The sequence below is a fragment of the Stegostoma tigrinum genome, chromosome 8 (assembly GCF_030684315.1).
Source record: "Stegostoma tigrinum isolate sSteTig4 chromosome 8, sSteTig4.hap1, whole genome shotgun sequence".
NCBI lineage: Eukaryota > Metazoa > Chordata > Chondrichthyes > Orectolobiformes > Stegostomatidae > Stegostoma > Stegostoma tigrinum.
This window is the reverse complement of record NC_081361.1, coordinates 34,694,730-34,720,545: the sequence shown is the minus strand read 5'-3', so window position 1 is coordinate 34,720,545 and position 25,816 is coordinate 34,694,730. Positions and strand designations below refer to the sequence as shown.

Genomic DNA, 25,816 nt, shown 5'->3' with positions numbered 1-25,816 from the left:
GATAACCTCTTGGTGGTAACTACAGCTAGATTCTTAGAAAGGCACATGCATTTGGAATAGATGTCTGAAGATTTGAAAACAAACTCCTATGAAAATAGGGCTATCAGCAGTAACACAAAAGATGGAAGATTCAATGTTAGCCACATTTGGAGACTATACAGATATTGGGTACACAAGTCAACATGAAAGAACAAGCAAACAAGAGGAGTGAAAATTGAGACAACTTCTGGCAATTTTTGACAGATGACAGGAATTGCATAACTATAACAGAACAATGAACCTCAAGAATGCCTGGGGAAATGTCAACACAATGTCATTGCACAATGAATTATCCAGAACAGAATAATACTGTTGATAGGAGGACAAAGTGACATAAGACTGTGAAGATTTGGATGGAGAAGATAATAATACTGATCAGTCTTAGGGTTATGTACTGCTGACAATATGTTTTAGCCCAGCAATGAGTGTTCTAGTTGCGAATTTACTCAATGCATTATGTTGGACAGGAGGTGGGCATCCACATTATGTCAAGTTAAAAGATGTTTGGATAAATAGTAAGGACAGGAGTATGAAAGTTCCACTCACTTCAAGTCTGGGAAAATCAACACGTTAAAATCCGTGAAGAGCAATGATTCCATTTCATTACCACAGATTTAGTATCCAGCCATGGGCATTTATGGTGGAGCAAGTAATCTACAAAAAGCATTCAAATAAAACTGGATGTGGATCAACAGTTTATCCAATTCAATTATTATAGTATCACGTTAACAAGACCTAAAATGTTTAATTAAAACATTTTAAAAATGTCAATAGCATTGGAGAACAGGAGTTTGAAGGAAAACAAAGTCAAGTTATATTTCAACCAAATCAACAGTTTGCTTATTCATCACAAGTTAAAAATCCAACTAAAGGACAGAGGAGAAATGGATGAGACACCATATGCTTCACATGCAAACATGGGACAATTACAAGGAACAAGCAATAGCTGATAATAAACTAATTAAATACTGACAGTTAAGTGTAGAATAAGGCTATTTAGCACAAATCACAACTATTGATGGTCACACAAAAGTTACATATATGCCAGAAGGGGACAGTGAAATGTGGGATATCACCACTACATTCAAAAGTTGGTTAAACATGCAAAATAAGGTACAGAAGGTAAAAACGTGGAAGGCCAGAAAATACACAGACTTCCACAAGTACAGCCCTAGAGTAAAAAAAAATTCAGACTAATGACACATTCTCTAACCACAGGAGGGACTCTTGCAGCTTTCATCTAAAAAGAGATAGGAGGATCAAGTAGAGGTCATAGTTTGAATGTGAACAAGGACCATAGAACAGAATAGGAATGCTAGGAACACCTATAATAGAGAAGTTTCAATAGCTACTAACAAATTAATAGATAAATTGATCAAGGACGCAAAACAGAGAGTTGCATATTTAGAAAGAATTTGGTACATGTTCTGAAGTACCAGATGGGAAACAGCTGGGCTTATCACACATATGATAAAAACAGAAAAAGTGTTTCTTGACGAGGCTCAAGTCAGATTAGTGGTTTGGTGTTCTGAAGAGACAATTGATCATAAGCATGTTACGACATATTCCTCAACTGCAGGAAAGATGATCTTTGAAGATTTTCTTTGCACTTTCAAAAACACATTCTTGAAAATGTAAGCTATTCTAAAAGTTGCATTTTCACTTCATACAAATTCCAGAAATAAGCGTTTTAACCATCAAAAGCAGAGGAAAAATTAAATAACTGTTAATGGGTTGAATGATGCAACAAGGATCTGGTATTTCTGAGTTAGGTCCATCTTGCTAAAGGTAGATTGCAACATCTGCTTTCAACTAAGTACGATGACCTACTGGTATCAAAAAGGCAACTAGCAGGTTTATGATCACATTGATTTTATGTGGGGATTTTCATGTTCTGTGGAATACAAGCAATGAATAAAATGGAAAGGGAATTTAATATTGGATGTCAGATCTAAGAGGCCCTGAAATAGATATCACACAGAATAAACTGGGAATCACCTTTAGCTCAGCAGTCTTTCCTAGAAAGCATTAATAATATCCCAATAGATCAGGCCTGGCTCTCACTAAAAGATACCTGGCATTTAGGGAAAAAAGAGTGGTTGCATACTCAGACTAGACCTGACGCCAGTTATGATTAAATATTTTCCTCTCCTAAAGGCCATTTGTGAATCAGATGGGTTTTTACAACAATCAACAGTAGTTAAATGGTCACCATATGCTGGGTTTATGTATCCAGTATTTTGTTTTATTAAATTCAAATTTTACCACCAGCTATGGTGGGACTCCAACCCATTTCTTCAGAACATTAGCCTTGGGCTCTGACTTACTAGTTAAGTGACATTACTATGTCACAACCTTCCTGAAGGAAACCCTGTACAAGAGCAATCTGAGAGAAGTTTATCCATAGGATGTTTTGTGGACAACAATTCTCTTTAGGCAATATTCATTCAATAAGAGCTCACTCAGAAAATTTTGAGGATTGACCTTTTAAGTACAAAAGTGCTGGAAAGAAAAGAGATTTAAAATAAATTGTGTTGATTGAAGTTGTAAGTTGTCAGATTGTTGTACAAAATGCGCATGTTTCAATAACTTTTTTTTCCTTGAAAAGAGATTTCAGGTGTTATGAGGAGTTGCAAGAATATGAAAATAAATTTCTGCTCATTTTCATATTCATTTAATTTTGTAATTAAAAATGTTGCATGAATATGGAAGGATGATTCTATTATAACACTACATACAGAAGTGTTTTATTTAAAGAAAAAGGAACTGTTAATATCAAGTAGCTAAAGTTAATAGGGAAATGGGTGAGGGTGTATATTGATTGATTCATTGTCTTGAGCTATGTATATATAGGGTAATAGCTGGGCCTGGAAAAAAGAAGAACTGCGGCACTGAAAGTATGTTAAATAAAATTCTCTGACAAGGTGACATTCTGCCTCTGTTTCGAATTCAAACTTGGATCCTGTTAACATAGATTATCTATGAAATTGTAAACGGTTTTCCTCCTTAGGTGTAAGCAAAAGACCCCTCTGGCATTATTTCAAACAAAGAGCAAAAGAGTTATTCCCACTGTATTAGCAATAACTATACCTCAATTGACAAGACCAAAATAAATTATCTGGTCATTAGCATATTGTTTGTTGTGGGAATTTGCTATATGTAATTAATTACCGCATTTCCTACATGATAGCAGTGACTACATATCAAAATCATTTTTGACTGTTCAGCACTTTGAGACATCCAGTGGTCACAAAAAGTATTATCTAATTGCAGGTTTCCAGAAGGTCTGGGTTTAAGTTTGCTTTCCCAGATATTTGTCATAAGGTGTCTGAACAGGTTTAATAAAAATGTCTATAACTGCAAGTCATTCTTTTGTGTACTTGAGAATATTTGTATTCAATACAGTTGCACTAAGTTGTTGATTTCATGTGCACAATACACTTTTCATTAAAAAAGGCACCATTAAAAATTTGCCTTACCGTAATACAAAACCTAAACACACCAAGAATGCTTTTCAAATGGTGGTGTAAAATTACATGGAAAAATCAACAGTAAAAATTTGCCCAATGTTAATCCTGACAAGTTTAAAAAAAACAACTAAACTATTTGGAAGGTGAGCGTGAGAATTAAAAATCAGGCTTCTTCTGTGTGCCGATTTCAACATTTCCCATTCAATACGTTAGAAACGAAAGTATCACCCCCGGACAGCTTGCATTTAAAACACATACTAATCTGTCAGAACCTTCGGCAAAACAAGTATCCTGATCATTCCTGGCTGTCTCATCGCTGAAAAACATTTCAAACTCAATAGCAGGGTCTGTATTAAGTTCTAAAAGCAAGTGGAAATGTCTTTACAGACATGTGAGCTAATACAAAATATTTCTAGAAAGTACCGCAAGAACTCAGAACGTGACAGCCCATGAACGAAACGATTCTACATATGACAACTTCACTTTTTAGCCAATTACTACGTTCGTTCCAAAGATACTGGGATTCAAAACGCGATGCTTTCAGACCATTTTTGTACTATTTTGCACCAAGCACTTGACTGTTCAATGAAGATATTTGGGACTTCCTAGTACATTAAGGTCTGGATTTCAACAAAGTCGTTATTAATAAAAAGGAGGACAACTTGATAGCAATTTTGATGCGCATGAAGTCGGCAAATCTGTGAATATCACATGCTAAATGGTCCAAATTTGTGATCGCTAGCGTTGGGGGGTGGCGGGGGCGCGGGGACTGGGAGTGTTGGATTTAAAAGATGTATGTCTCTGACGTATGTCTGAAAGGCAGGGAGCAGTTGCTGAGCCTTCTTTATCATAACAAAAGTTTCAAGGCGCAAGTGCCACGATTAGAGTCCACAACGAATATATCATACTACAGGACGCTTGTATGAAAGGCGATAAGAAATGTGAACATCCTTCAGCCTCTAGGTCATGAGAGGCCTGCCTTATCCCAGTCAGCAGTGAATGAATCACGACAACCGCTTTCGGTTCGCTGGTCCTGGGCGGGGGCACTTTAAATCCCTGGTAAGCGGCGAGACCAAATATTAACCAGAGACATCGGAAAATAAAAGAGTGAGATTACCTCCATACCGCGATCCCTACCGTTGGAATGTGTCAGATAACAGCATACACTCAGCTCCCGGTGTATCCCTACCACCCTCTATCCGTATTTTTCCCTCTATGTCTCTCCCCTGTCCCTCACACTCACTGCCGCCCGTTACCACAGCAACATCCGGGCTTCCACCCGCGCTGACGTCACTGCCAGCCAATCAGTTCCTCCGGGCGCAGCGCCACCAGCGGCCGCAGCGAGAACAGACTCCATCATCCTCTCTATCCTCGGCCCCACAGGTCACGTACAGCTCGGATTCACAGTGGCCACAAGGCACAAAGGGCCATTGCTCCTTTTCCCACCACCACCTTACAGTCTTATTATCAGAAGGACTTTACTTTCTTCTCAACCACCTCAGTCCTGGATTCTAAAAGAATCAGCAACGCCCCAAGTGCCTCAGTCATGACCCAACCAAGAGTCATTATGCAGGTGCAGGATGGGTTTGGAAATGAGGGAGGGATTTTTCTGGTTCCTAAACAAAACCAGGAGTTTATGGAAAAACTCAGCAGATCTAGCAGCATCTGTGGAGAGAAATCCAAGTTAACGTTTCAGGTCCAGTGACCCTTCCTCAGAACTGTGGCTGCCTGCGTTTCTCTGACTACATTGGCTGTGTCTCAATCATCTTGGAGAGGGAGCAAGTGACATCCACTGATAACCATGATGCCTCCAAACTGCTAAGCTCCACCTGATAGGTCAAGGTATGAAAAGTTTCCCTGACTCCAACAACAATATTGATCTTTAATTTACTGTTAACTGTACTTTAAACATTTTCATTTAATTGGACCCTTTCCTTTTCTTACGTGTTCTCTTAAAATAATATTTCCATTTATTTTTGTTTGGTGTTGTTTGACCTCCATCAACCATGATCATCTTTCTGTATAGCTCTAAAGGCCCTTATTGCTTTTGCACCAGCTATAGCTTATTTCAGATATTATAGTATTGATTTGTGCATATTCAGTTACATGCTACCTCCTTATTCTCACCACTGCTATGGCTTTAAGCCCTTGTTTTCAATGTCTGGTGTTGACATTTGGAGCCAAATGGTTCTGATAGAATCAAATGGAATATTGACAAGGAAGTTGTCAGTAATTTGTCATTACATTATAGTAGAATACTTTTTTCATTACTGTACTGGAGGCTGAAGCCTTTACTACTACCACACAAATATGGTAAGTGTAAAGCCTCCACTTTGCCCAACACACGTTTGCTTCTTAATTTTACATGGTGTGAACCAAATAGGCTGAATATTTATATCCATGATGTTGATAACTATTCTGTACATGTGTAATTGCAAGTCTGCCGGAAGCATAGAGAAGCAGGGTCTTTCCCACATAAGAATAAATCCTGTCCCTAAATGATCCAAGTCTACATTTCTTCCTTTTACAATGTCAACTCTGAAAAGTGATAATTCGTTTCTTCTGCCTAATGATAAATCTGAAAACATTAATCTTCAATTTTGGCTCTGAATCAAATTAGCCACTACTCTATGACATCAGCTGCTTTAGACTGGCTTCTCTGCTTTGGCACAGCCCACAATGCAATGGACGCTGGAATTCTGAAACAAACACAGAAAATGCTGGAGAGACTCGGTCTGAAGAAGAGTCATCAAACTTGAAACATTACCTCTGCTTCTCTCTCCACAGATGCTGCCAGACCTACTGATTTCCTCCAGCATTCTCTGTGCCGGTTTCAACGCACTGGGCCTGCCTGTATCTCTTGAGGCCAAATTTAAATATTTCAAAAGCCACCCTAATCTGTTTTCAAGATGGCAATGCATCAATTTAGCTCAGCTTTGTTAGATTCTATGCTATATATCAAGATACCCTGCCAATTATCTGAGCGTTAAAGTAATTGTTGAACTCTGAAGCAAGATAACTGCAATAATCTGTTTAAATCACACTACTTTTCTTCCTCTAACACAAATGTATTTTATGAAAAATTTTTACACGCAAAACAGTCATCACCTCGAAAAGATTTTACACCTCATCATTTCTTACTCTTCAGATATGCTATTTTGTACCTCTGTTCAAATTGCTATGCCCTAAAGCCCTCTTTATCTCCTGGGAATTAATATGTACATTGTTATTTGTTGTTATCATGTTAGATGTTTGGCTTTGTATGGTGCGAGTTTCTTCTTTGAGTCTAACCTCTGCCCCAATTCATTGATTACGTGAATGTGCAGAACAAGAATTATAATCTGATTTCTTCTGTAAAACCTAACTTCAGTAATGATATAAAAATAGACACACCACATCACCAGACTTCTGTCGGGCCTTAACTTAAGCAGAGTGGCTACTGTAGATCTGTGCTGCAGACCATGGCATAATCTATTTTCAATGAGCTCTCTCCGTTATTAAGAAAATGGAAGCTTTTAGTCTAATGTGACTATTTTCCATCACAGAAAATCCACCAGTTTAAATTGTTAATGACTCCTAAATCCTTCAAATTAATAGGATGATTACAGCACCCAAATTCTGAGTGATAATTTGAATGCCAATTTATCTTTCATTGTTTTCAGGAGCTTGGCTCAGATGTCCTCATCCAAAATCTGGTCTATGGCTATCAAACCAGCTGTTCTGTAAATGTAGCCTCTTGACCTCCACATTTAGCTCACTTTTAAAAAGTATTGAATCAAGGTTATCCCTCTGGTGACTGAAATCCTGAAATGTGACGGAGGAAATTAATTAATAATAATTCTGAAGAAGGGTCACTGGATTCGAAAATTTAACCATGCTTTGTCTCCACAGATGCTGCCAGACCTGCTGAGTTCTCCACAAATATTGAGGTTGTTCTGACAGAGTAGAAACCAGCAAACAGCAACATAGTAATGCCTTTATCAACAGAAGAGATGTCCAGAAGATGCCCACGTTCATTATATTTTTCCATAGGTTCATCTGTCATTGATTGGAAAAAGCCATATTACATAACATATCCCGACTTCCATGATAAAATGCTGCATTAATGTTGTTAAAATCAAGGCTCAAATAGCGTAATGTGTAGTATTCCCAAGACTCAGTGTGATAGTATGTTTGGACAGTATGGAACCTTTGATTGAAAATATCGGTATGATATTTTTTAAGTAAATGCTCATAAATGATAAGCCATTATCATCATTAACAATTAGAATAATTTTGTCAAATTTGGTACCAGAAATATTATGATTAGATGTTTTTGCAGTATTGACGTATTGTTGTGGAAAGTCCTCCAAATTCCACTGATGTTTGATTGACAAAAGAAAATAACAGGAACAATACTGTTAGGAGTTTCTTTGCACGACATTGAATATGTCTGTCAACTAAAACTGGTCTCCTCGTGCTTTCTTCCCGTCATCAATATATTTATAAAAAATAAATCAAGGTGATCAAAGAAAATGAAACGCGTTTTCTTGGGTAATAAAGCACTCAGGGATAGCAAGAACTGGAGTCAGAGACAACAGCAGCCTGGCCTCCAGCTCCACACTGTGTTTTCTTCGGTAATGTCCGGGTTGTTTTTGCAGTAATTTCCAGCAGGGAAATCTTGAATCCAGTCTCGGAGAGTTGACAATGACGGCGTGTTACGAGACCTCCAGCAGTCCCTGTTGTCAGTCTGGCCCCTTCGACGCTTGCTATCGGTTGTCGTGGAAACCGACGGCGCGCTTGCGCGGTCGATGGCAGGGCGGGATTGAGGGAGGCCAAGGCGCGGGTAGTGCCGGGAAGGTTGTGTTGTCCTCCTGTACTCCCGGACTTTCCAGCCCGTGCGAGTCGGAGGCGCATGTTGCAGAGATGGCGGGCAGTGCCGGGGAATGGTGCCTGATGGAAAGTGATCCCGGAGTTTTCACAGAGCTAATCAAGGGTTTCGGTACGGCCATAAACATTCCTGTGCTCTTCGCGTGCTATAGCTGTAACGGCTGGTAAGGATGGAGCTGGCGGGCAGGCAGTCGGGTGGGCGAGTGGCCAAGATGAGTGAGAGCTGCTGCCTCAGGCCTGCTTGCTGCAGCCCTGAGCTGGCTGCAGGTCCACACATGGTGGTTACTATTGCCACCTCAAAGGAGAAGGAACCATTACTTGAGCATAACTGCACCAGCAGAGTGATAGTACTTGATTTTATTATCTTGTCTCGCGGGCAGTTGTTTTCTTTTGGTCATTTATTTACAGTTGTTGCGAGCATTGGAACATGTCAAGTTAGGCCCAATCTTTAAGCTTCCTCTCTAGTCAGCTTACGAATTAGTTTGTAGTTATAGCTGCAGTGCAATACAGTTTAAATGTTGTAAATACTCATCTCATACGAGGACTTCAAGGCCGCAAAGGTGAGGCAAAGTTTTTGATAAATGTTACGTCTTGTTTGTAGCATTTTTGCATGCTTTGCCCTTGCTTAGCAATATCCAGCTCACTAACGCCCAGTTTGCGATCCATTAGGGTCACTCAGCTCCTGACATCAGTATAGCCTGAGTTCAGACAAGGACAAAAGAGCTGAATTCCAGGGATCCCTGGAGTCCAGGGTTGATGTGAGATAATCACCTCTATTGAGATCAAGGCTGCATTTAATCGACTATGGTATTGAGGAGTGTGAACAAAACTGGAGTAAATGGGAATCAGAGGGAAAACACTGCACTGTTTGGAGTCATACCTAGCTAGCACAAAGGAAAATGGTTGTTGATCAGTTGTCTCAATTCTGTGACACGTGTGGCAGTTTGTCAGGCTAGTGTCCTAGGTCCAACCATCATGAGCTACTTCATTGATAACCTTCCTTCCATCAAAAGATTGAAGTAGGTAATCTGATGAGTCATACTGAAGCAGACAGTGTCCAAATGCAAGAAGACCTGAACAATATCCAGGCTTGGGTTAAAAACTGACATGTAACACACAAATATCAAGAGAGAATCTAACTATTATCCCTTAACAGTTAGTGGCTTTATTATCACTGAATACCCACTGTCAATATTCTGGGGTCACCATTGACCAGAAAATGAACTGGATAATAGCAGGCCAGGGATTAGGAATACTGCAGCGAGTACCTCATCTCTTGGCTCCCCAAAACTTGTCCACATCTACAAGGCTCTGGTCAGAAGTGTGATGGAATATTATGCCTGGATGAGCACAGCTCCAAGATCACTTGAAGTTTGACACCATCCAGGACATTGTGGTCCACCTGATTGTCTGTGGATGTGGTGCCATCGACCACTACTGACACTCCATTGAAACAGCTTTACTATCTACAAGATGATGTTAATCCCTCAAAGCTTTGTAGAAAGCAAATATGAAACTTTGAGTTCGTTTGGTGTCACTGGGTCAAACTCCTGGAACTCTCCCTCGTAGCATTAACGGTCTACATGCAGCACAGGCTGCAATGGCTTAGGAAAGCAGCTTTTCTTTAGTGCAGTGTGAGCTGGGCAATAAATGCTGGACCCAGCTAGTGACATCCGCATCTTGCGAATGAATGAATAAATTTTTACATCGACCTATTTAGATGTCTGTCAACTCTGTGGTTGGTGGGGCTTTTAAAAATGAACCTTCTGGCTCGGTGGTAGGAACACTGTGACTATGCTACAAGATCCACATATCTTGAATGAAAGTGCTACTTGGAAGTACTATCCAAACGAATTAACTGACTAAAGTGTTTCATTGGCTCAGTGAAATAACCAGTTGTTTATTTTTATTCAGCATCTTTAGACATGTAGGGGCCTTCTTAGAAAGAAATGAGGAAGGCACAGCAGGAATATGAGCTAGCGTTGGCAGGTACTGTTAAGGATAACCCAGAGAGACTCTACAAATACATTAAGAGCAAGAGGGTAACTAGAGAAAGGGGAGATCCTGTTATAGATCATGGAGGTTGTCTTTGTGTTGAACCACAGGAGATGGGATAGAGACTAACCAAAAATTTTGCCTCAGTCTTTACTGTGGAGGAAGAAATGGAGTCTGGAGAATGCAGAGAAATAAGGTTTGATGCCTAAAAAGATAAGAATGTTTGGGAGGTCTTAGAGAATATGAAGATGGATAAATCTCTGGGACTTGATCCAGTGTGTCCCAGAACATTTGTGGGAAGTAAGGGAGGCAACTGTGAGACCCCTTTCAGAAATATATGCATCGCTTATAACTATGGTTGGGGTGTCTGATGACTGGAAGGTGGCTAATATTGTACCTTTTGTGTAAGGAACATTGTAGGGAGAAACCAGGGAACTATGGCCTTGTGAGTCTGACCTTGGTTGTGGGTAAATTATTGGAGGTGATTATTAAAGATAGGATTTATGGACATTTAGAGGGGCAGAAATTGATTAGGGATAGTCAGCATAGTTGTGTGCAAGGGAAATTGTGTGTCTCAAACTTGATTGAGTCTTTTGAGAAAGTTACCAAAAACACTGATGGCACAGCAACAGACATTGTTTGTTTGGATTTTAGTAAGTCCTTTATCAAGGTTCTGCATGGTAGACTATTTAGTAAAGTTAGATCACATGGGATTCAGGGTGAGTTTGCCAGTTGGATACATAATTCGCTTAATGACAAGAGACAGCATGTGGAAGACGAGGGTTGCTTTTCGGACTGGAGGCCTGTCACCGGGGATCCAAGATAACAAGGTGTATAGTTGGATGAACACAGCAGGCCGAGCAGGAAGGCTGACTTTTTGGGCCTAGCCCCTTCTTCAGAAATCATTTGTTATCTCAGATTCTCCAGCATCTGCAGTTCCAACTATCTCTGAACAAGGGATCCAATGCTGGGCCCACATATTCTACAGGAATAGGTTTTGGATCCTCTTTTGTTTGTCATTTTTATACACTGTAAAAATGATTTGGATGAGAATGTAGAAGGAATGGTTATCAGGTTTGCAGATAACATCGAAATTGGTGGCATAGTAAGCAGTGAAGAAAGTTTTCTAAGATTTCAAGGCCTCTTGATCAAATGAGTCAATGGGCTGAAAAATGGCAAATGGAGTTCAGTCTGGATAAATGCTGCAATTTGGTGCGACAAGCAAGGCTCGGGTTTATGCAATTAATGGTACGGCCTTGAGCAGTGTCGTAGAACAGAGGGACTTGGGGGCGCAAGCACATAATTCTTTGAAGTTTGTGTCTATAGACAGGGTGATTAAAAGGCATTTTGCACACTTGCCTCCATTGCTCATCCTTTTGCGTATAGGAGATGGGAAGTCATGTTGAAGTTTTACAGGGCTTTGATGAGGCCTCTTCTGAAATACTGTGTCCAGTTCTGGTCACCCAGTTATAGGAAGAATATTGTTGAGCTGGAGGGTGTGCGGAAGACTATTAGCAGGAACTTGCTGAGTAGGGAAGGTTTGAGTTATAAGGAAAGCCTAGATAGGCTGGGACTTTTTCACTGGGATGTAGGAGGTTGAGAGGTGACCTGATAGAAGTTAATAACGTAAAGAGAGGTGTAGATAGGGTTAATGGTAAGTGTCGTTTCCCTAAGATGGGAGCTTTCAAGAGTAGGGGGCACATTTTTAAGGTGAGAGGAGAGAGATTTAAAAAAAAACATGAGGGGCATTTTTTATTTTTACAGAGGGTGGTTCACATGTGCAATGGACTTTGAGAAGTTGTGGGATGTGAGTACGATTACAACGTTTAAAAGACATTTGGATTGGTTGATGAATAGGAAAGGTTTGGATGGTTATGGACCAGGAGGAGGCAGGTGGGACTAGTTTAGTTTGGGATTATGTTCAGCATGGAATGGTTGGACTGAAGGGTCTGTTTCTGTGCTGTGTGACTCTTGACTGCAATATTCAATGTATCTATATAATGTCTTATTCAAGTGAAATGTCTTAGAATTTTGCACAGTGAATCACGCTTTCTGTTACGTTGACTAGTAATCTTATACATACAAAAGAAATCTGCTGAACTGGGTCTGCAGCAATTGGTGAATGAAGTAAAGATGGGGGGGTTTGGGAATTCATACTTGACATAGCCTGATGAGGACTACATGTCACAAACACACCTGCCCATGAAAGTGTTGGTCGGAATGACAACTGTGACTCAATGAAGTTCTGTCTTAGGTGATAAGCACCATCAGCTATATAGCACTAGAGGCCAAATGGGGTAGATTCAGGCTAGATCTAACAAACTAGACAAATGCACGATGATGTTTTTCATCAGCAGCAGGAGAATTGTGTTCACCCTGGTCTGTCATATCCCCCACTCTCATCATCAAACAGTTGTCCAATCCTAATTCAGTGATGATTGCTGGGACCTCTTATCTACAAATACCAAAAAACTGAATTGCTAATCTTACGTCACTTACGGAGTCTGCCACAATCAACATCCTAGGCATAAACTTAATTAGAACAGCCGTGGAAATAAAAGCAGAAATTGCCGGAAAAACTCAGCAGGTTTGACAGCATCTGTGGAGAGAAAGCAGTGTTAATGTTTCAAGTCCAGTGACCCTTATTTGGAACTACCATAACAGTTGGTTAACCTTAGCTTACCAACCATAGAAATGCTGTGAGTACAAGAGCAGGTCAGATACCGGGAAGTCGCATAGAGTCATTCAGCACAGAAACAGACTGTTCAGTCCAAATCGTCCGTGCTGAGCAGGCATTCCAATCTAACGTCGTACAATTTGCCTGCATTTGGCCCATATCTCTCTGAATCCATCCTAATAGTATACTCATCCAGATGCCTTTTAAATGTTGTAATTATACCCACCTCAGCTACTTCCTTTGGAGGTTTTTTTCCATACAAGCACCACTTTCTGCATGAAAAGGTTACTCTTCAGGTCCTTTTTAAATCTTTCCCTGCTCACCATAAACCTCTGCCCTCTAGTTTTGGACTCCCCTGCCCTCTGAAAAAGACCTTGGCTATTCACCCTATCCATGCTGCCCTCATGATTTTATAAACCTGTATAAGGTCACCCCTCTGCCTTCGCGTCAGGGAAAATGCCCCAGCCTGTTCAACCTCTTCAAGTAACTCACCCTCCAGTCTCAGCAATATCCTTGTAAATCTTTCCTGTACACTCTCAAGTTTAACAGTATCCTTTCAACAGTGTGCAAGTCTGATTGCCATTCAGAATTATAGGAGTGGCCTCTCCAATGTCCTTTACAGCTGCAACACGACGTCCCAACTGCTATACTCAATGTTCTGACTAATGAAGGCAAGCATTCATGCATGTTCATCCTTCGGCTTTGTTTGGCCACTCTCTCCTGTGCCCTACCATTAACTATAGAAGTCCTGCCCTGGTTTGCCTTACTAAAATGCAACACCTTATTTACATAAATTAAACTCCATTTGCCATTCCTCAGTCCTTTGGCCCATCTGATCAAGGTCCCCCTGCAAAACTAAAGATTTCATCTCAGACTTTGATGCCCTATTTATGATCTCCAAAATTAGTGAATAATTTGGAGCTTTCCAGAGATCTTAACAATTTTATTTCAAATTTATTCTTTGATATCTAATTCCATCAGTTGTAACCTACTTAATACACCCAGCAATATAATGGCATGACAAAATTAGACAGTTTTCTTTGCCTGTGCATGTGATTGCGTGCTTCAATTCAGCAGAGAAGCTGGTTAGCTTTCAACAAGCTGCTCTGTGCAGGCAATGCCACAAGCAGAGACTCATGAAGAGTTCTACAAAGGAACCTTAAAAAAAACCTTCTGCAAAGCTTGGCGTAAAACTGACACAGCCTCGATAGTAGTCCACTGAATCTTAATATAAGATGGAAATATCTACTGTGTATAACCTGAGTAGATTAACACTTCTGTTTAAACTCCAGAAAGCCAGGAAGTGAAAGGTAGAACTGGGGGTAATCTTTACACATTTTTATCAACATTTATCAACTAGGATACTCCTTCCAAGCATGTACCTCCAAATCCAATAATAAGAATCCAAGACCTGTGTGCAGAAACGTACAATTCATACACAAATTAGAGTTTGAGGTTTGATTTTTCAACTCCGTTTGTGGTAGGGCGAGGGTAGCAGCTGCCTTAAAATTAGAATGTTGTATTTTCTGTCCCTTTTCATTCTAATTCTACAGGCTGCCATTTTTGCCTGGAGTCTATTGCAAAGGGGTCCGAAGTGCCCACATGTGTCAGACAAGAACCTCGTTGAAGTATCTGAATCGGATTCTTATGATCTACAGAGCATCGCAATTAAATTTCGAAGATGGATAAAATATGCACCTTGTAGGATACACGTACTTGCTCTAGACAATTTTTTGATCAATCAAACAGACCTTGACGGTCCCTCTCAAAATGGCCCAAGAAATATCTCAATTTATTCTGGGTGGTACCAGTGAGAGACTGAATCTTCTACCATACTCAAACAAATTAGAGCTGTTTCAATATAAATAGGCATTTGCTAAATGCAGGAATATATTCGTTTTATCTTGTTTGATGCCAAGTATAGAAAGAGTTAAATTTATGTAGTCTTTCCTAGCCCTTTTTTATTTAAGAAATGTAGTCACACTGTTGTGGAAATAAGCAATAGGCTTTGGGCATGGTGTGTCAGGGATGGCTTGAAATCGGCACTATTCCCATGTGATGCTGACTCCCACCACACCCAGTTTTGCCCCCAGCAGCATTGTCATATCCTCGATCAGGTGGTGCATGAATCTGCTCTTGACATCTTCTGTTTCTTGATGATTGACCTCAGTGGCTCACGGACTGTAACAGTCAGAACACAAGTATGGCTGGACACACTTGTATGTCTGAGCCTTTGAAAGTTTAGAAAGATGTGCTAGGAATTGTGTTTGTTACACAGTGACGATACTTGGTGTTTCAATATGATGCTTGTGTACAACTGGGTCAGTTGCCATCTTATTAAAAGGGTTGGCAGGCTTGCAGTTGAAATTTGTTGGGGAGCAAGCAGACTGTGATATCACAGCAGTACCGCTGGCATTTTGGTGGTCCAAGCTCCTGTACCCTCGATATGCAACAAATTAAAGCAGCTTGAAGGACCCAGCCCATCTCCTGACAGTAAGGGATCATCGACTATAAGTTACTTGCTGGTTGATTTCATTCCATCTCTCGTTACAATTAAATATATCATTGGTCCTTTCCATAGTTGTTTCAAAAACCTGTAGTGAATGTTGTGACAAAGCCAGATTAATTTTTCCCAGGCCCTGGGATATCAGTATGCAATACCTATAGCCACCCAAAAACCAACAGTTCCACGCTCCCTGCCTTCCCTCTGTCACTGGTTACCACAATGAATGGTGGTGCTGGTTCAAAGGGCTGAATGGCCTACTCCAGCACCTATTGTCTATTGTGTTAGCCTCGTAAAAACTGGTTTCTTTGATTTGATCAAATAAATTTTGTCCTTGATCTCTCTAGGGCACTCTCCCTCCAATAATGTAATGTTTCCCTTCATCGATATGGCTTTCTTTCTTTCCTTCTCTATCCTTCCTGAATGACTTGTACCTTTGAATACTTAATACCCAGCTCTGTTCTTTTTGAGTCAAGTTTTTGCCATTGCTAGAGCACATTTCCATGACCTAGTGTGCCACTGTTCTTTCATTGGGTCAAAATTCTTGAACTCCCTCCCTAAGTATGCTGTAGGTGTACCAATATGACATGGACTGTGACATTGCAAGAAATCTGCTGCATATCAGATACTCGAAGGAAATTACAAATGTATAATAAATGCTAGCTTTGTCTTTGATCCCAATGCATAAAACTAAAAGGTCATTATGAAACAAATTATTTTTGTCTTTTTCATCAAATGCCACAATGTGCTGAGGTTCTCCCTGTCCCCAGTGTTGCAAAGGGTAAGTCTGTCCACATTGAGATATAATGTTTCAAGTGGTTACATCCTGCTGCACTACTGGTCCTCTTGGAAATATTATACAAAAAACACCTTTTGACCACAACTCTATCCTGGATGGCCTGTAACAAAAGGAGGGGTCTGATCCTGTCAGTTAGTTCCCCGTGTAAACTCAAAGCCATTTGTCAGAATGCTTCATTACAATAAAACAGCAAGATGCAGCTTGACTTATAGTGAATGTAAAGCACCAGAAGTGATTGCATAGTCACGGCCTTTATTTCCTAGAATTTTGAAAAATTTCGACACTGCTGTTGATGTGCCTGTGGTGGGGAAAGAGACTGTTGGGGTATCTCTTCTTGGAATGTGCCTTTGTAAAGAGGCTGTCGAGAAATTGAATAGCTCATGTTGAATGCTCATCAAATCAATCACTACCTGTTCAAGGTCCAATGCCTTAATGTATGATGTTTTTATGCAGAGAGTTGCCCTTGACCCAGTGTTGCAGACAAATACATTCCAAGGTCCAGGACTACATTGCGCACTACGTTTTGAAGCAGCTGCTATAGAGGCATGTTGGGGTAATGTCATTGCCTAATGCCTTTCAGTCACAGTACACCGAGAGGCTGAAAACTGTTTAGAACTCCCTCTGCCTTTGTGTGATGAGGAGTATACATCACAAACATAAAGAGTACTGAAATTGTATTGAGACACCTCAGCACAGGATATGGTGCAGAGAAAAAAAAATTCTATTGCAGTTTGTGTAACGTTCATTTTGAAACTTCACTTGAAATGTTATGTGTGCTTTCTCTCCAGAGATGCTGCCTGACTTGTTGAGTTTCTCCAGCAACTTCTGTAGATGCAATATCATATGACTAGGTTGGACCAACGCATAAGATGCTTTCATGATGTACAGGAAATGGTATTGAAAGTCCTTGAGAGAATAGAAATTAGGTGTTTTTGAACACAGCTAATTGAGATTTACAACAAAAAAAATACCGAAGTGGTGCTTTTGGCCCCCCAAGACTGCCCACAAGGACATGTGTTTCAACTGCTGACACTCTGCTTCATCTGACCCCTCCTGAATTATCCTTTTATCCCTAATCCCCTTAACACCCAAATACCTATAAATCTTTGATTTGGATGTAATTAATGACTAAGCATCAATAGCTGTCTTTTCAGTGAAGAAATTTCTCTTTATCTCTGTCCTAAATGACTAATCTCTTGCTAGGAGACTGTGACTGTAAAACTTAGATCAGCCAGCCAACGGAAATATTTTCTCAGCATCTCCCTCCCAAGTTCCCCAGCAGTTTTGTGTTTTATTGAATCAACTCTTGCTGTTCTAATTTGCAGGGAATGAAACTAGACTGCTCAGTCCCTTCTTCCCAGTACTTGGTCTGGAAACTTTTGGCAAAAATATCCTACCTCAAATGAGACCAAAACGTGGCACAATATTCCAGATGTGACCTCCATGCAAATGATAAATAACCAAAATAAGACACAATTTTTATATATACAACCCTTTCCTTAAATCCCCTCGGTATCTTTTGCCCTTTACCTTAATAGTCTGTCCTCTTATTATTAACCCTTCAGCTAAGGGGATAGCTGCATTCTATCTACCCTGTCATGCCCCTTATAATCTTATACAACTCAATTGGCAGCCCTTTGCAACTTCTTTGCTCGAAGAAAACGACATACACTTGTACAGTTTTGCTTCATAGCTAAAATGTCCCAGCCCAGGTGACGTTCTGGTGAATCTCCTCTGCGCCCCCTCCAGTGTAATCACATCCTTCCTATTGTGTAGTGACCAGAACTGTGCATGGTGATTAGTCTGCCAGGAACATTGCTCTATGTTTTGGTCTCCTCCAAGGGTGGATGTTCCTTGGAAAAGATTCAAAGGAGATTACGTAGCTATGACGGCAAATATAGCAAATGCCAAATGATGATGCACCTGATGAGATTAACCCACAAAAGGCGATTGTATAGTCTCGAACTTTATTCCCTAGAATTGAAGAATGAGACGTGGTGATCTAATTAAAATGACGAGTTGGGCATGCTAAGACAAACCGTAGAAATGTTCAAGAAGTTATACCAGTATTTAACTGCAGTGCTGTTATTTTTCAGGGTGCAAAGGTGTTCAGGTAGAAGAAATATGGAGCCTAGAACCAGAACACTTTGACAAGTTAAAGTAAGTAACCAGGCCTAAGTAAAATGCAGCTTGAAAAATCTGCTTGTGTTTCATCTCTGTTTTATCTGCATATAATAAAGAAATCAGCACATTAGCTAAGGGAAGATCATTATGGTAAACAGCCACTTGGATAACAACAGACTTCAAGAAGATGTGGATAGACGGGGTTGGGATCTCGCAGACACGTGACAGATGCTGTTTAAGGCAATGAGGTGCACATTGAGTTTTGGTGGGAAGAATAAGGAAAGGCAAGGATATTAAAAGGTACAATATTAGTAGAAGTTAAGCAACAGGGTGACTTGGGAGGGGACATGCACTAATTTTTATGAAAGTTGCAGGACAAGTCGGGAAGGCTGACTTAAAAAAGGCTTTGTTAAAAGGAATAGATTTGACCAGCAACGAAGCTATGTGAACTCTTTTTATGACACACCCTGGTGACTACTTCATAGGAGAGATGCTAAGGCCTTGGAAAGCATGTGGGTAAGATTGAACTAGAGTGGCACCAAGGATGAGGGATTTCAGGCATGCGGAGAAACAAAGGAGCCAGGTTTGTTCTCTTTAGACCACTTAAATTTAAGGAGTGATTTAATCAAGATTATCAAAATCATGAGATGACAAGGTGCAGAGCTGGTTGAACACAGCAGGCGAAGCAGCATCAGAGGAGCGGAAAGCTGACGTGTCGGGTCGAGACCCTTCCTCAGTAAATTTTCTGTGTTCATCCAGCTTTACACTTCGGTATCTCAGATTGTCTAGCATCGGCAGTTCCTGCTATCGCTGTTTCAAAATCATGAAGTATTTTGATTGGGTAAATGATGAGCAACTGTTTCAAGTGGTTTAAAAAAAAAAGGATCAATATTGGGAAAGGAAAGGAGGATGGAATGAGTTGGATAGCTTTTACAAAGATACAATGAGCTGAATAACCTGCTTCGTAGTGTATCACTATTACAAGCTACAAGAATAAAACCGTTGTACTTGTCAGTGGTTTTCCTGATATTTTAGTCATAGTTCCACATGAATAATTTTTCCAACCCTTCAATTGCTAAACATTGAAGTTTTCAATGAGAGTTAATTTTTGGTTAAAATGTTTGTGTGATTGTGAAACTAAATAGTCTGATGATGGATTATCCCAGGGGATATGAGAATGGTGATCTGACTAAATTTCTCTTAGCCTGTCCTATTTCTAATGTCTGCTTTGGCATTCATCAAATTCCTCAATGCTCCTTTCTGTTATTTTTGGGGCTTTGGTAGTAGTTAACTGGAAAAAGCAGTGGTTCCTACCTGGAGAGCTCTGCTGTTTCTGAAGGTTAGTTATGGAGTTTCTGAGGTATAGTGCATTATACCTTGGAAAACGGTTCACAAAATTATAACGCAGACTCTCGACTATCCTTTTTTTTGTACCACGTTTGATCTCTGCAACTGTAATTTTACAAATGATAAACCCCTTAATATGAAATAATTTATTATGCATTAGGAACTATTGATATAGTTCTTAATATACTCTGTAACACAGATTATTTTGAGGCAGAAGTAAGTGCCTGTTCCTAATGTTTGGGTTTGGTGGCAACCTTGTCTGTGGCTGACTGTTTTCCAGAGATAGATGAAGCAGTGCAAGTTTGGTGAGGTGAGTGAATAATGCGGAACAAATTCAACTGGGCCGACATTAATATCAATGTGACTGAAATCCTGAGGCTTTAATGGTACATAAATCTGAGAGCACGTTAAGTAGTCTGCAAGTATGGAGGCATAAACATGAACCAAAATCTACCACAGAATCTTTGAGAAATGTCAAAGTGATTGGCAGTAGAAACATGATTTAAGACTTGCTATTTCAGGATCTGTTTAAAAAATAGGTGATTTGAAGAGAAAGTGCTTTAAGGAAAATCCCACAGCCTTTTACTCATACACAAGGAGCAAAAGGGTAACTAGAGAAAAGGTTGGCCCACTCAATGACAAAGGAGGGAAGTTGTGCGAGGAGTCAGAGAAAATGAGTGAGATTCTTAATGAGTACTTTGTGAGGATTCACTGAGGAGAGGGACATGATGGATGTTGAGGTTAGGGAGAAAGGAGCGGGGGAATGCGTTGGGTATTCTAAAAGGCATTAGGGCGGACAAGTCCCCAGGTCCGGATAGGATCTATCCCAGGTTACTGAGGGAAATGAGAGAGGAAATAGCTGGGTCCTTAACAGATATCTTTGCAGCATCCTTGAGCTCTGGTGAGGTCCCAGAGGACTGGAGAATTGCTAATGTTGTCCTCCTTGCTTAAGAAGCTTGGCTATCCAGGTAATTATAGACCGGTGAGCCTGACATCAGAGGTGGGGATCCTGCTGGAGAAGATACTGAGGGAAAGGATCTATTTACATTTGGAAGAAAATGGGCTTATTAGTAATAGGCAGCATGGTTTTGTGCAGGGAAGGCCATGTCTTACCAACTTGATAGAATTCTTTGAGGAAGTGACAAAATTGATAGATGAGTGAAGGGTTGTAGATGTCCTGTACATGGACTTCAGTAATGCGTTTGATAAGGTTCCCCGTGGAAGGCTGATGGAGAAAGTGAAGTGGCATGGGGTCCAGAGTGTACTAGCTAGATGGGATAGAGAACTGGCTGGGAAACAGGAGACAGAGTTGTAGTGGAAGGGAGTATCTCAAAATACAGAACTATGACCAGCGGTGTTCCAAAGGGATCCATGTTGGGATTGCTGTTGTTTGTGCTATACATACGTGATCTGGAGGAAGGTGTAGATGGTCTAGCAAGTTTGCAGATGACACTAAGATTGGTGGAGTGACAGATAGTGAAGGGGACTGTCAGACAATGCAGCAGAATATAGATTGGCGTGTTGGACAGGGAAATGGCAGATGGAGTTCAATCTGGGCAAGTGCGAGGTGATGCATTTTGGAAGATCCAATTCAAGAGCAAACTATACGGTAAATGGAAAAGCCCTGGGGAAAATTGATGCACAGAGATCTGGGTGTTCAGGTCCGTTGTACCCTGAAGGTGGCAACGCAGGTTGATAGTGGTCAAGAAGGCATATGGCATGCTTTCATTCATCAGACAGAGTATTGAGTACAAGAGTTGGCAGGCCATGTTACAGTTGTATATGAGTTTGGTTTACTACATTTGGAATACTGCATACAGTTCTGGTCGCCACATTACCAAAAGGATGTGGATGCTTTGGAGAGGGTGCAGAGGAGGTTTGCCAGGATGTTGCCTGGTATGGAGGGCGCTAGCTACGAAGAGAGGTTAAGTTGATTAGAATTATTTACTTCAGAGAGACGGAGGTTGATGGGGGACCTGATTGAGGTCTGCAAAATCACGAGAGGTACCGACAGGGTGGATCGTGAGAAGCTTTTTCCCAGAGTGGGGGACTCAATTACTAGGGGTCACGATTTCAAGGTGAGAGGGGTAAAGTTTTCAGGGAGATATGCGTGGAAAGTTCTTTACACAGAGGGTGGTGGGTGCGTGGAATGTGTTGCCAGCGGAGATGGTAGAGGCGGGCACGATAGCGTCATTTAGGGTTTATCTAGACAGATACATGAATGGACAAGGAGCTGAGGGATACATATCCTAGGAGAATAGGCAACAGGTTCAAATAAAGGATCAGGATCGGCACACGCTTGGAGGCCTGAAGGTCCTGTTCTTGTGCTGTAATCTTCTTTGTTCGATACAATATATTTAGTGGGAATGTACAGGTGACTATTTACTTGATAGAATCCCATTTCTAACTTTATGTATTTAACTTCAATGCTCATTGTTAATGTGAGCAGAATGATAGATAAAATTCCTGCCTGATATTTTTAATTTTTTTCATGTTTAATATTAGTACTATTTGAGCCATATCAAAAAATAAGTTTTTTTTTGTTAACTTTTTGGTGCTCCACTGACTAATCTCTGAATTTCACATACATCAGTGGCATGGAGTATGCTACCAATTCATACAAAAGTGACTAACGTTGAATGTAACTGCTGTAATATTAGGTGTCTGTTATTAATTTGATGAGATGCCCTTGAATAATTCTAATGTAGTAACCTGATATTAGAGGTAGGCATAAAAAAACTTGACCTTTTGTTCTGTAGTTAATGATATGGTTGCGTGAGTACATGCATTATTTGTGCATTTCGATCTTTCTGAAATGTTAAACATTTTTTCTCATTGGAAAACAAAATTATTCTGAATAAACCACAGTAGAACGAGAAAAATATGAACAAATTTTCAAGGTTCATTGTTTATTGCCCACTGGTAGTTGCCCTTCCAAAGGTTGTAGTGATCTGGTTTCTTAACAAGAGTTGTTTAGGGAGGGAATTGCATAAATTTAGCCCATTGACACTGAAGGAAGTTAAGATGGTGAGTGAGAGCTTGGAGTTGAGGACTTTCCACTTACCTGTTACCCTTGGCCTTTTAGATGGAAGTGGTCTTGTATTTGCTGTCTAAGGAACCTTGGTGAATTTCTGCAGTACATCTTGTAGAAGATATACACACAGCTGCTACTGAACATGGACAGTGAGGGAGTGGATATAGGTGTGATGCCAATCAAGTTGGCCAACTTTATGCTGTATGGTGTCAAACTTCTTGAGTGTTGAATAGCTGCACTGATTTAAGCAAGTGGGGAGTAATTCCATCACATTCCTGACCTTCAGATGGTGGACACACTGTGGGAAGTTGAGGTGAATTACTTGTTACAGGATTCCTAGCCTCTGACCTGCTCTTGTAGTCATCGTATTTGTATGTCTCATCCAGTTAGTGTCAGGATATTGAAAGTGTGGGTTTTAGTGATGGTAATGCAATTGAATGTCAAAGGACGATGGTTAAATTCTCTCTTGCTATAAAATAAAAAAGAAATTGAGGCTTCAAAATTAATGTGGTGCTCAACTGATTACATTTTGTTGCACAAAACAAAACATTTATGCCTACTACTTCCTGTTAACTGGCCAGTCTTCAAAGCCAAAATGTCACCTGCTACGTTCTTATGGGCTTTGACCCAGTGTGACACTTCGTCAAATACTTCCAGGAAATCTAAATACAACACATCCCCTTTATCCACCACATGTGGCACTTCCTCAGAGAACTCTCTCAAAACGCAGTTGGCACATGAATTTTACATTTGGAAGAAATTGATCTTATTAGTAATAGGCAGCATTTTTCTGCGTGTCCTACCATACTGTCTTTAACAATAGCTTGTAACAGTTCTTGAAAATCTTCCCTATGACATGTTAACCCAACTTACCTATAGTTTCCTGCTTCTTATCTCCCTCTTTTTGAGAATAAAGGCATTACATTTGCTAGATTCCGACTTAATGGAACCTTCCGAGTCAAGGGAAAGTAAAACTTAAGCATCAACTATCTCAATATTAAGACTGCAATGTCCATCAGGACCTAGGACCTTGTCAGCCAGCAGCTCCAAAAATTTACTCAGTACCACTTCCCTAATGATCGATTGTAAACTTCTTCAGTTCCACCCTCCCTTCTGCTTCCTATTTCTAGAATATTACTTATATTCTCTCTAATAAAAAATTATCTCCCATCACTTTATTTTCCATCCAACAATTTAGAAATTAAACAGCTTGCTTTCAATTAATTATTGTGATTTAGTATTTACGTTGATGGGAAAGAAGTGCATTTGGATTCTGAAACTTGTAATGGGAAGGGAAGATTTTTCAACTGATTAGTCTGATACTTAAAGATTTACAGAAATTGGAGCTGTACACCTGCTCAGTCTGCTTGTGATATTTGTATAAATTGTTTAAACATGCTTCTAGTGAAAGGCACTTGCATTTTTCATATACAGCAAGTCCTCAAACATTTTCACCCCAGTTGTATTGTATTCATGATGGTTTGTTCTATCTGGTAGTGGAACCACTTATAACCATTTAGTATGATTGAAGTGTTCATAGCAATGTTTTAATAGAGACTGACGGGTGTATATTTTCAGTTGAGGTATGTAATGATTTACATAATAATGATTTGCAAAATTGTCATGTGAAAACTTCAGTATTTATCATTCTTTCTAGACCAGTTCATGGCCTCATCTTCTTATTCAAGTGGCAGCCGGGAGAAGAACCAGCAGGATCCATTGTCCAAGATTCAAGACTTGAGAAGATCTTCTTTGCTAAACAAGTAAGCTTAACTAATAGGTTTTAATTAATTGGAAATGAAAGACAATTACAAATCAGCTGAAAAAGATGCTGTTATTTTATTGTTAAAGCAATCAATAAAAATACTTCTTGCAATGGCATTTTTAGTTACTAGAAATAAAGATGCATCAGAGTGGACTAGGGAAGCTGGAGAAGACTACCAAAGAATGACTGAAAGGAAAACCAGTTTACAAAATGAAGCATTTATTTAGGCTGAACTCACTAATCCCACATCATCTCAACATCAGCAGCTTGATTTTGCCTTTAACTTGATAAAGCAATTTAGGGTATTTTATTGCTGGGTTAATAAGTAATATTTGGAATTTGGAAGTATGTTTTAGAGGGAATCTTCAAAGTGAAAAGGGAATTGGAAAATTTTAGGGAGGGATTTCCATTGCACTGGGCTTTGATGGCTGAATGTACCATGGAGCAATTTAAAATCTACACTGAAAGGCCAGACTGAATACTGATAATTTGGATGACTGGATGAGACTAAAGAATTATAGAAGGACAAGACCCTGTGAGAATGAGAATTTTAAAATCAAAATTGTTCTAAGTAACCTCAGCATAGCTCATTACATGGAATATTGATCCTAGTGCTACATTGTATTAGCTGCTATTCTGCCTTTTCTTTTTAGATGATTGTATAATTACATGGTGATAGATTTTAGTCCCAGCTGTTTTCTGGATATCAGTGAAAATGAGAGTTAGAAATGCTGATTTAACACATGGAAAGTGATGGTTGTCACTGTTTTTCAGCTGCCTGATGAATCTTAATTATTACATATCCTGCTGATCTGTTCGCTATTGGCTGAGAAGTCTATTGTTTTGGGGGTACCATACATATTCAGCAACACCTGAAGGTTATTGTGTGCTGTTCTGACCCTTTCTCTTGAAAATTATATATAATTTTATGAAAATATTAACACTGTTGTAACTTTTTCGTATAGGATGAAGGCTTGAAACGTAGTTCTTTTTCAGTCATAAATAGTTTCAGGCAATGTCTTATAAACATTGCTGAATTAAGAGGCGTGCTGCCAAAGGCTTTTCATCCTGCAGTCATCAGAACAAACACAAGAATATTAATTTCAAATGATCACAATAATTCATAGTACTGGAGGAAAAGAATGCTGATTGATTGACAGTTTAGCTGTAATTGGCTGAGCAGTGCTGTGCAGA

The 25,816-nt window shown here is 39.9% G+C and overlaps 2 protein-coding genes across 9 annotated transcripts in view; one reads left to right on the top strand and one right to left on the bottom strand.

Annotated features, from left to right (window-relative positions):
- ro60 (Ro60, Y RNA binding protein) overlaps positions 1-4,775 on the bottom strand; it is a 39,235-nt gene extending 34,460 nt beyond the window's left edge. For 3 of the 7 annotated variants that reach the window (XM_048539492.2, XM_048539490.2, XM_048539491.2), the window contains exons 1-2: positions 4,627-4,775; positions 586-693 (exon numbers count right to left, since the gene is read on the bottom strand). Coding sequence is in view for 1 of the 7 variants with exons in the window: in XM_048539488.2 (XP_048395445.2) it covers positions 4,627-4,632 (6 nt within the window). In the remaining 6 variants the exon portion in view is untranslated. The remainder of the gene's footprint in view (positions 1-585; positions 694-4,626) is intronic. The other 4 variants (XM_048539493.2, XM_048539488.2, XM_059647783.1 and 1 more) reach the window with 3 other exon arrangements.
- Positions 4,776-8,323: 3,548 nt separating this feature from the next.
- Positions 8,324-25,816, top strand: part of uchl5 (ubiquitin carboxyl-terminal hydrolase L5) — a 44,325-nt gene continuing 26,832 nt past the window's right edge. For both annotated transcript variants that reach the window (XM_059647782.1, XM_048540026.2), the window contains exons 1-3: positions 8,324-8,490; positions 18,449-18,512; positions 24,515-24,620. In XM_059647782.1, the coding sequence (XP_059503765.1) occupies positions 8,415-8,490; positions 18,449-18,512; positions 24,515-24,620 (246 nt within the window). In that variant the 5' untranslated portion in view covers positions 8,324-8,414. The remainder of the gene's footprint in view (positions 8,491-18,448; positions 18,513-24,514; positions 24,621-25,816) is intronic.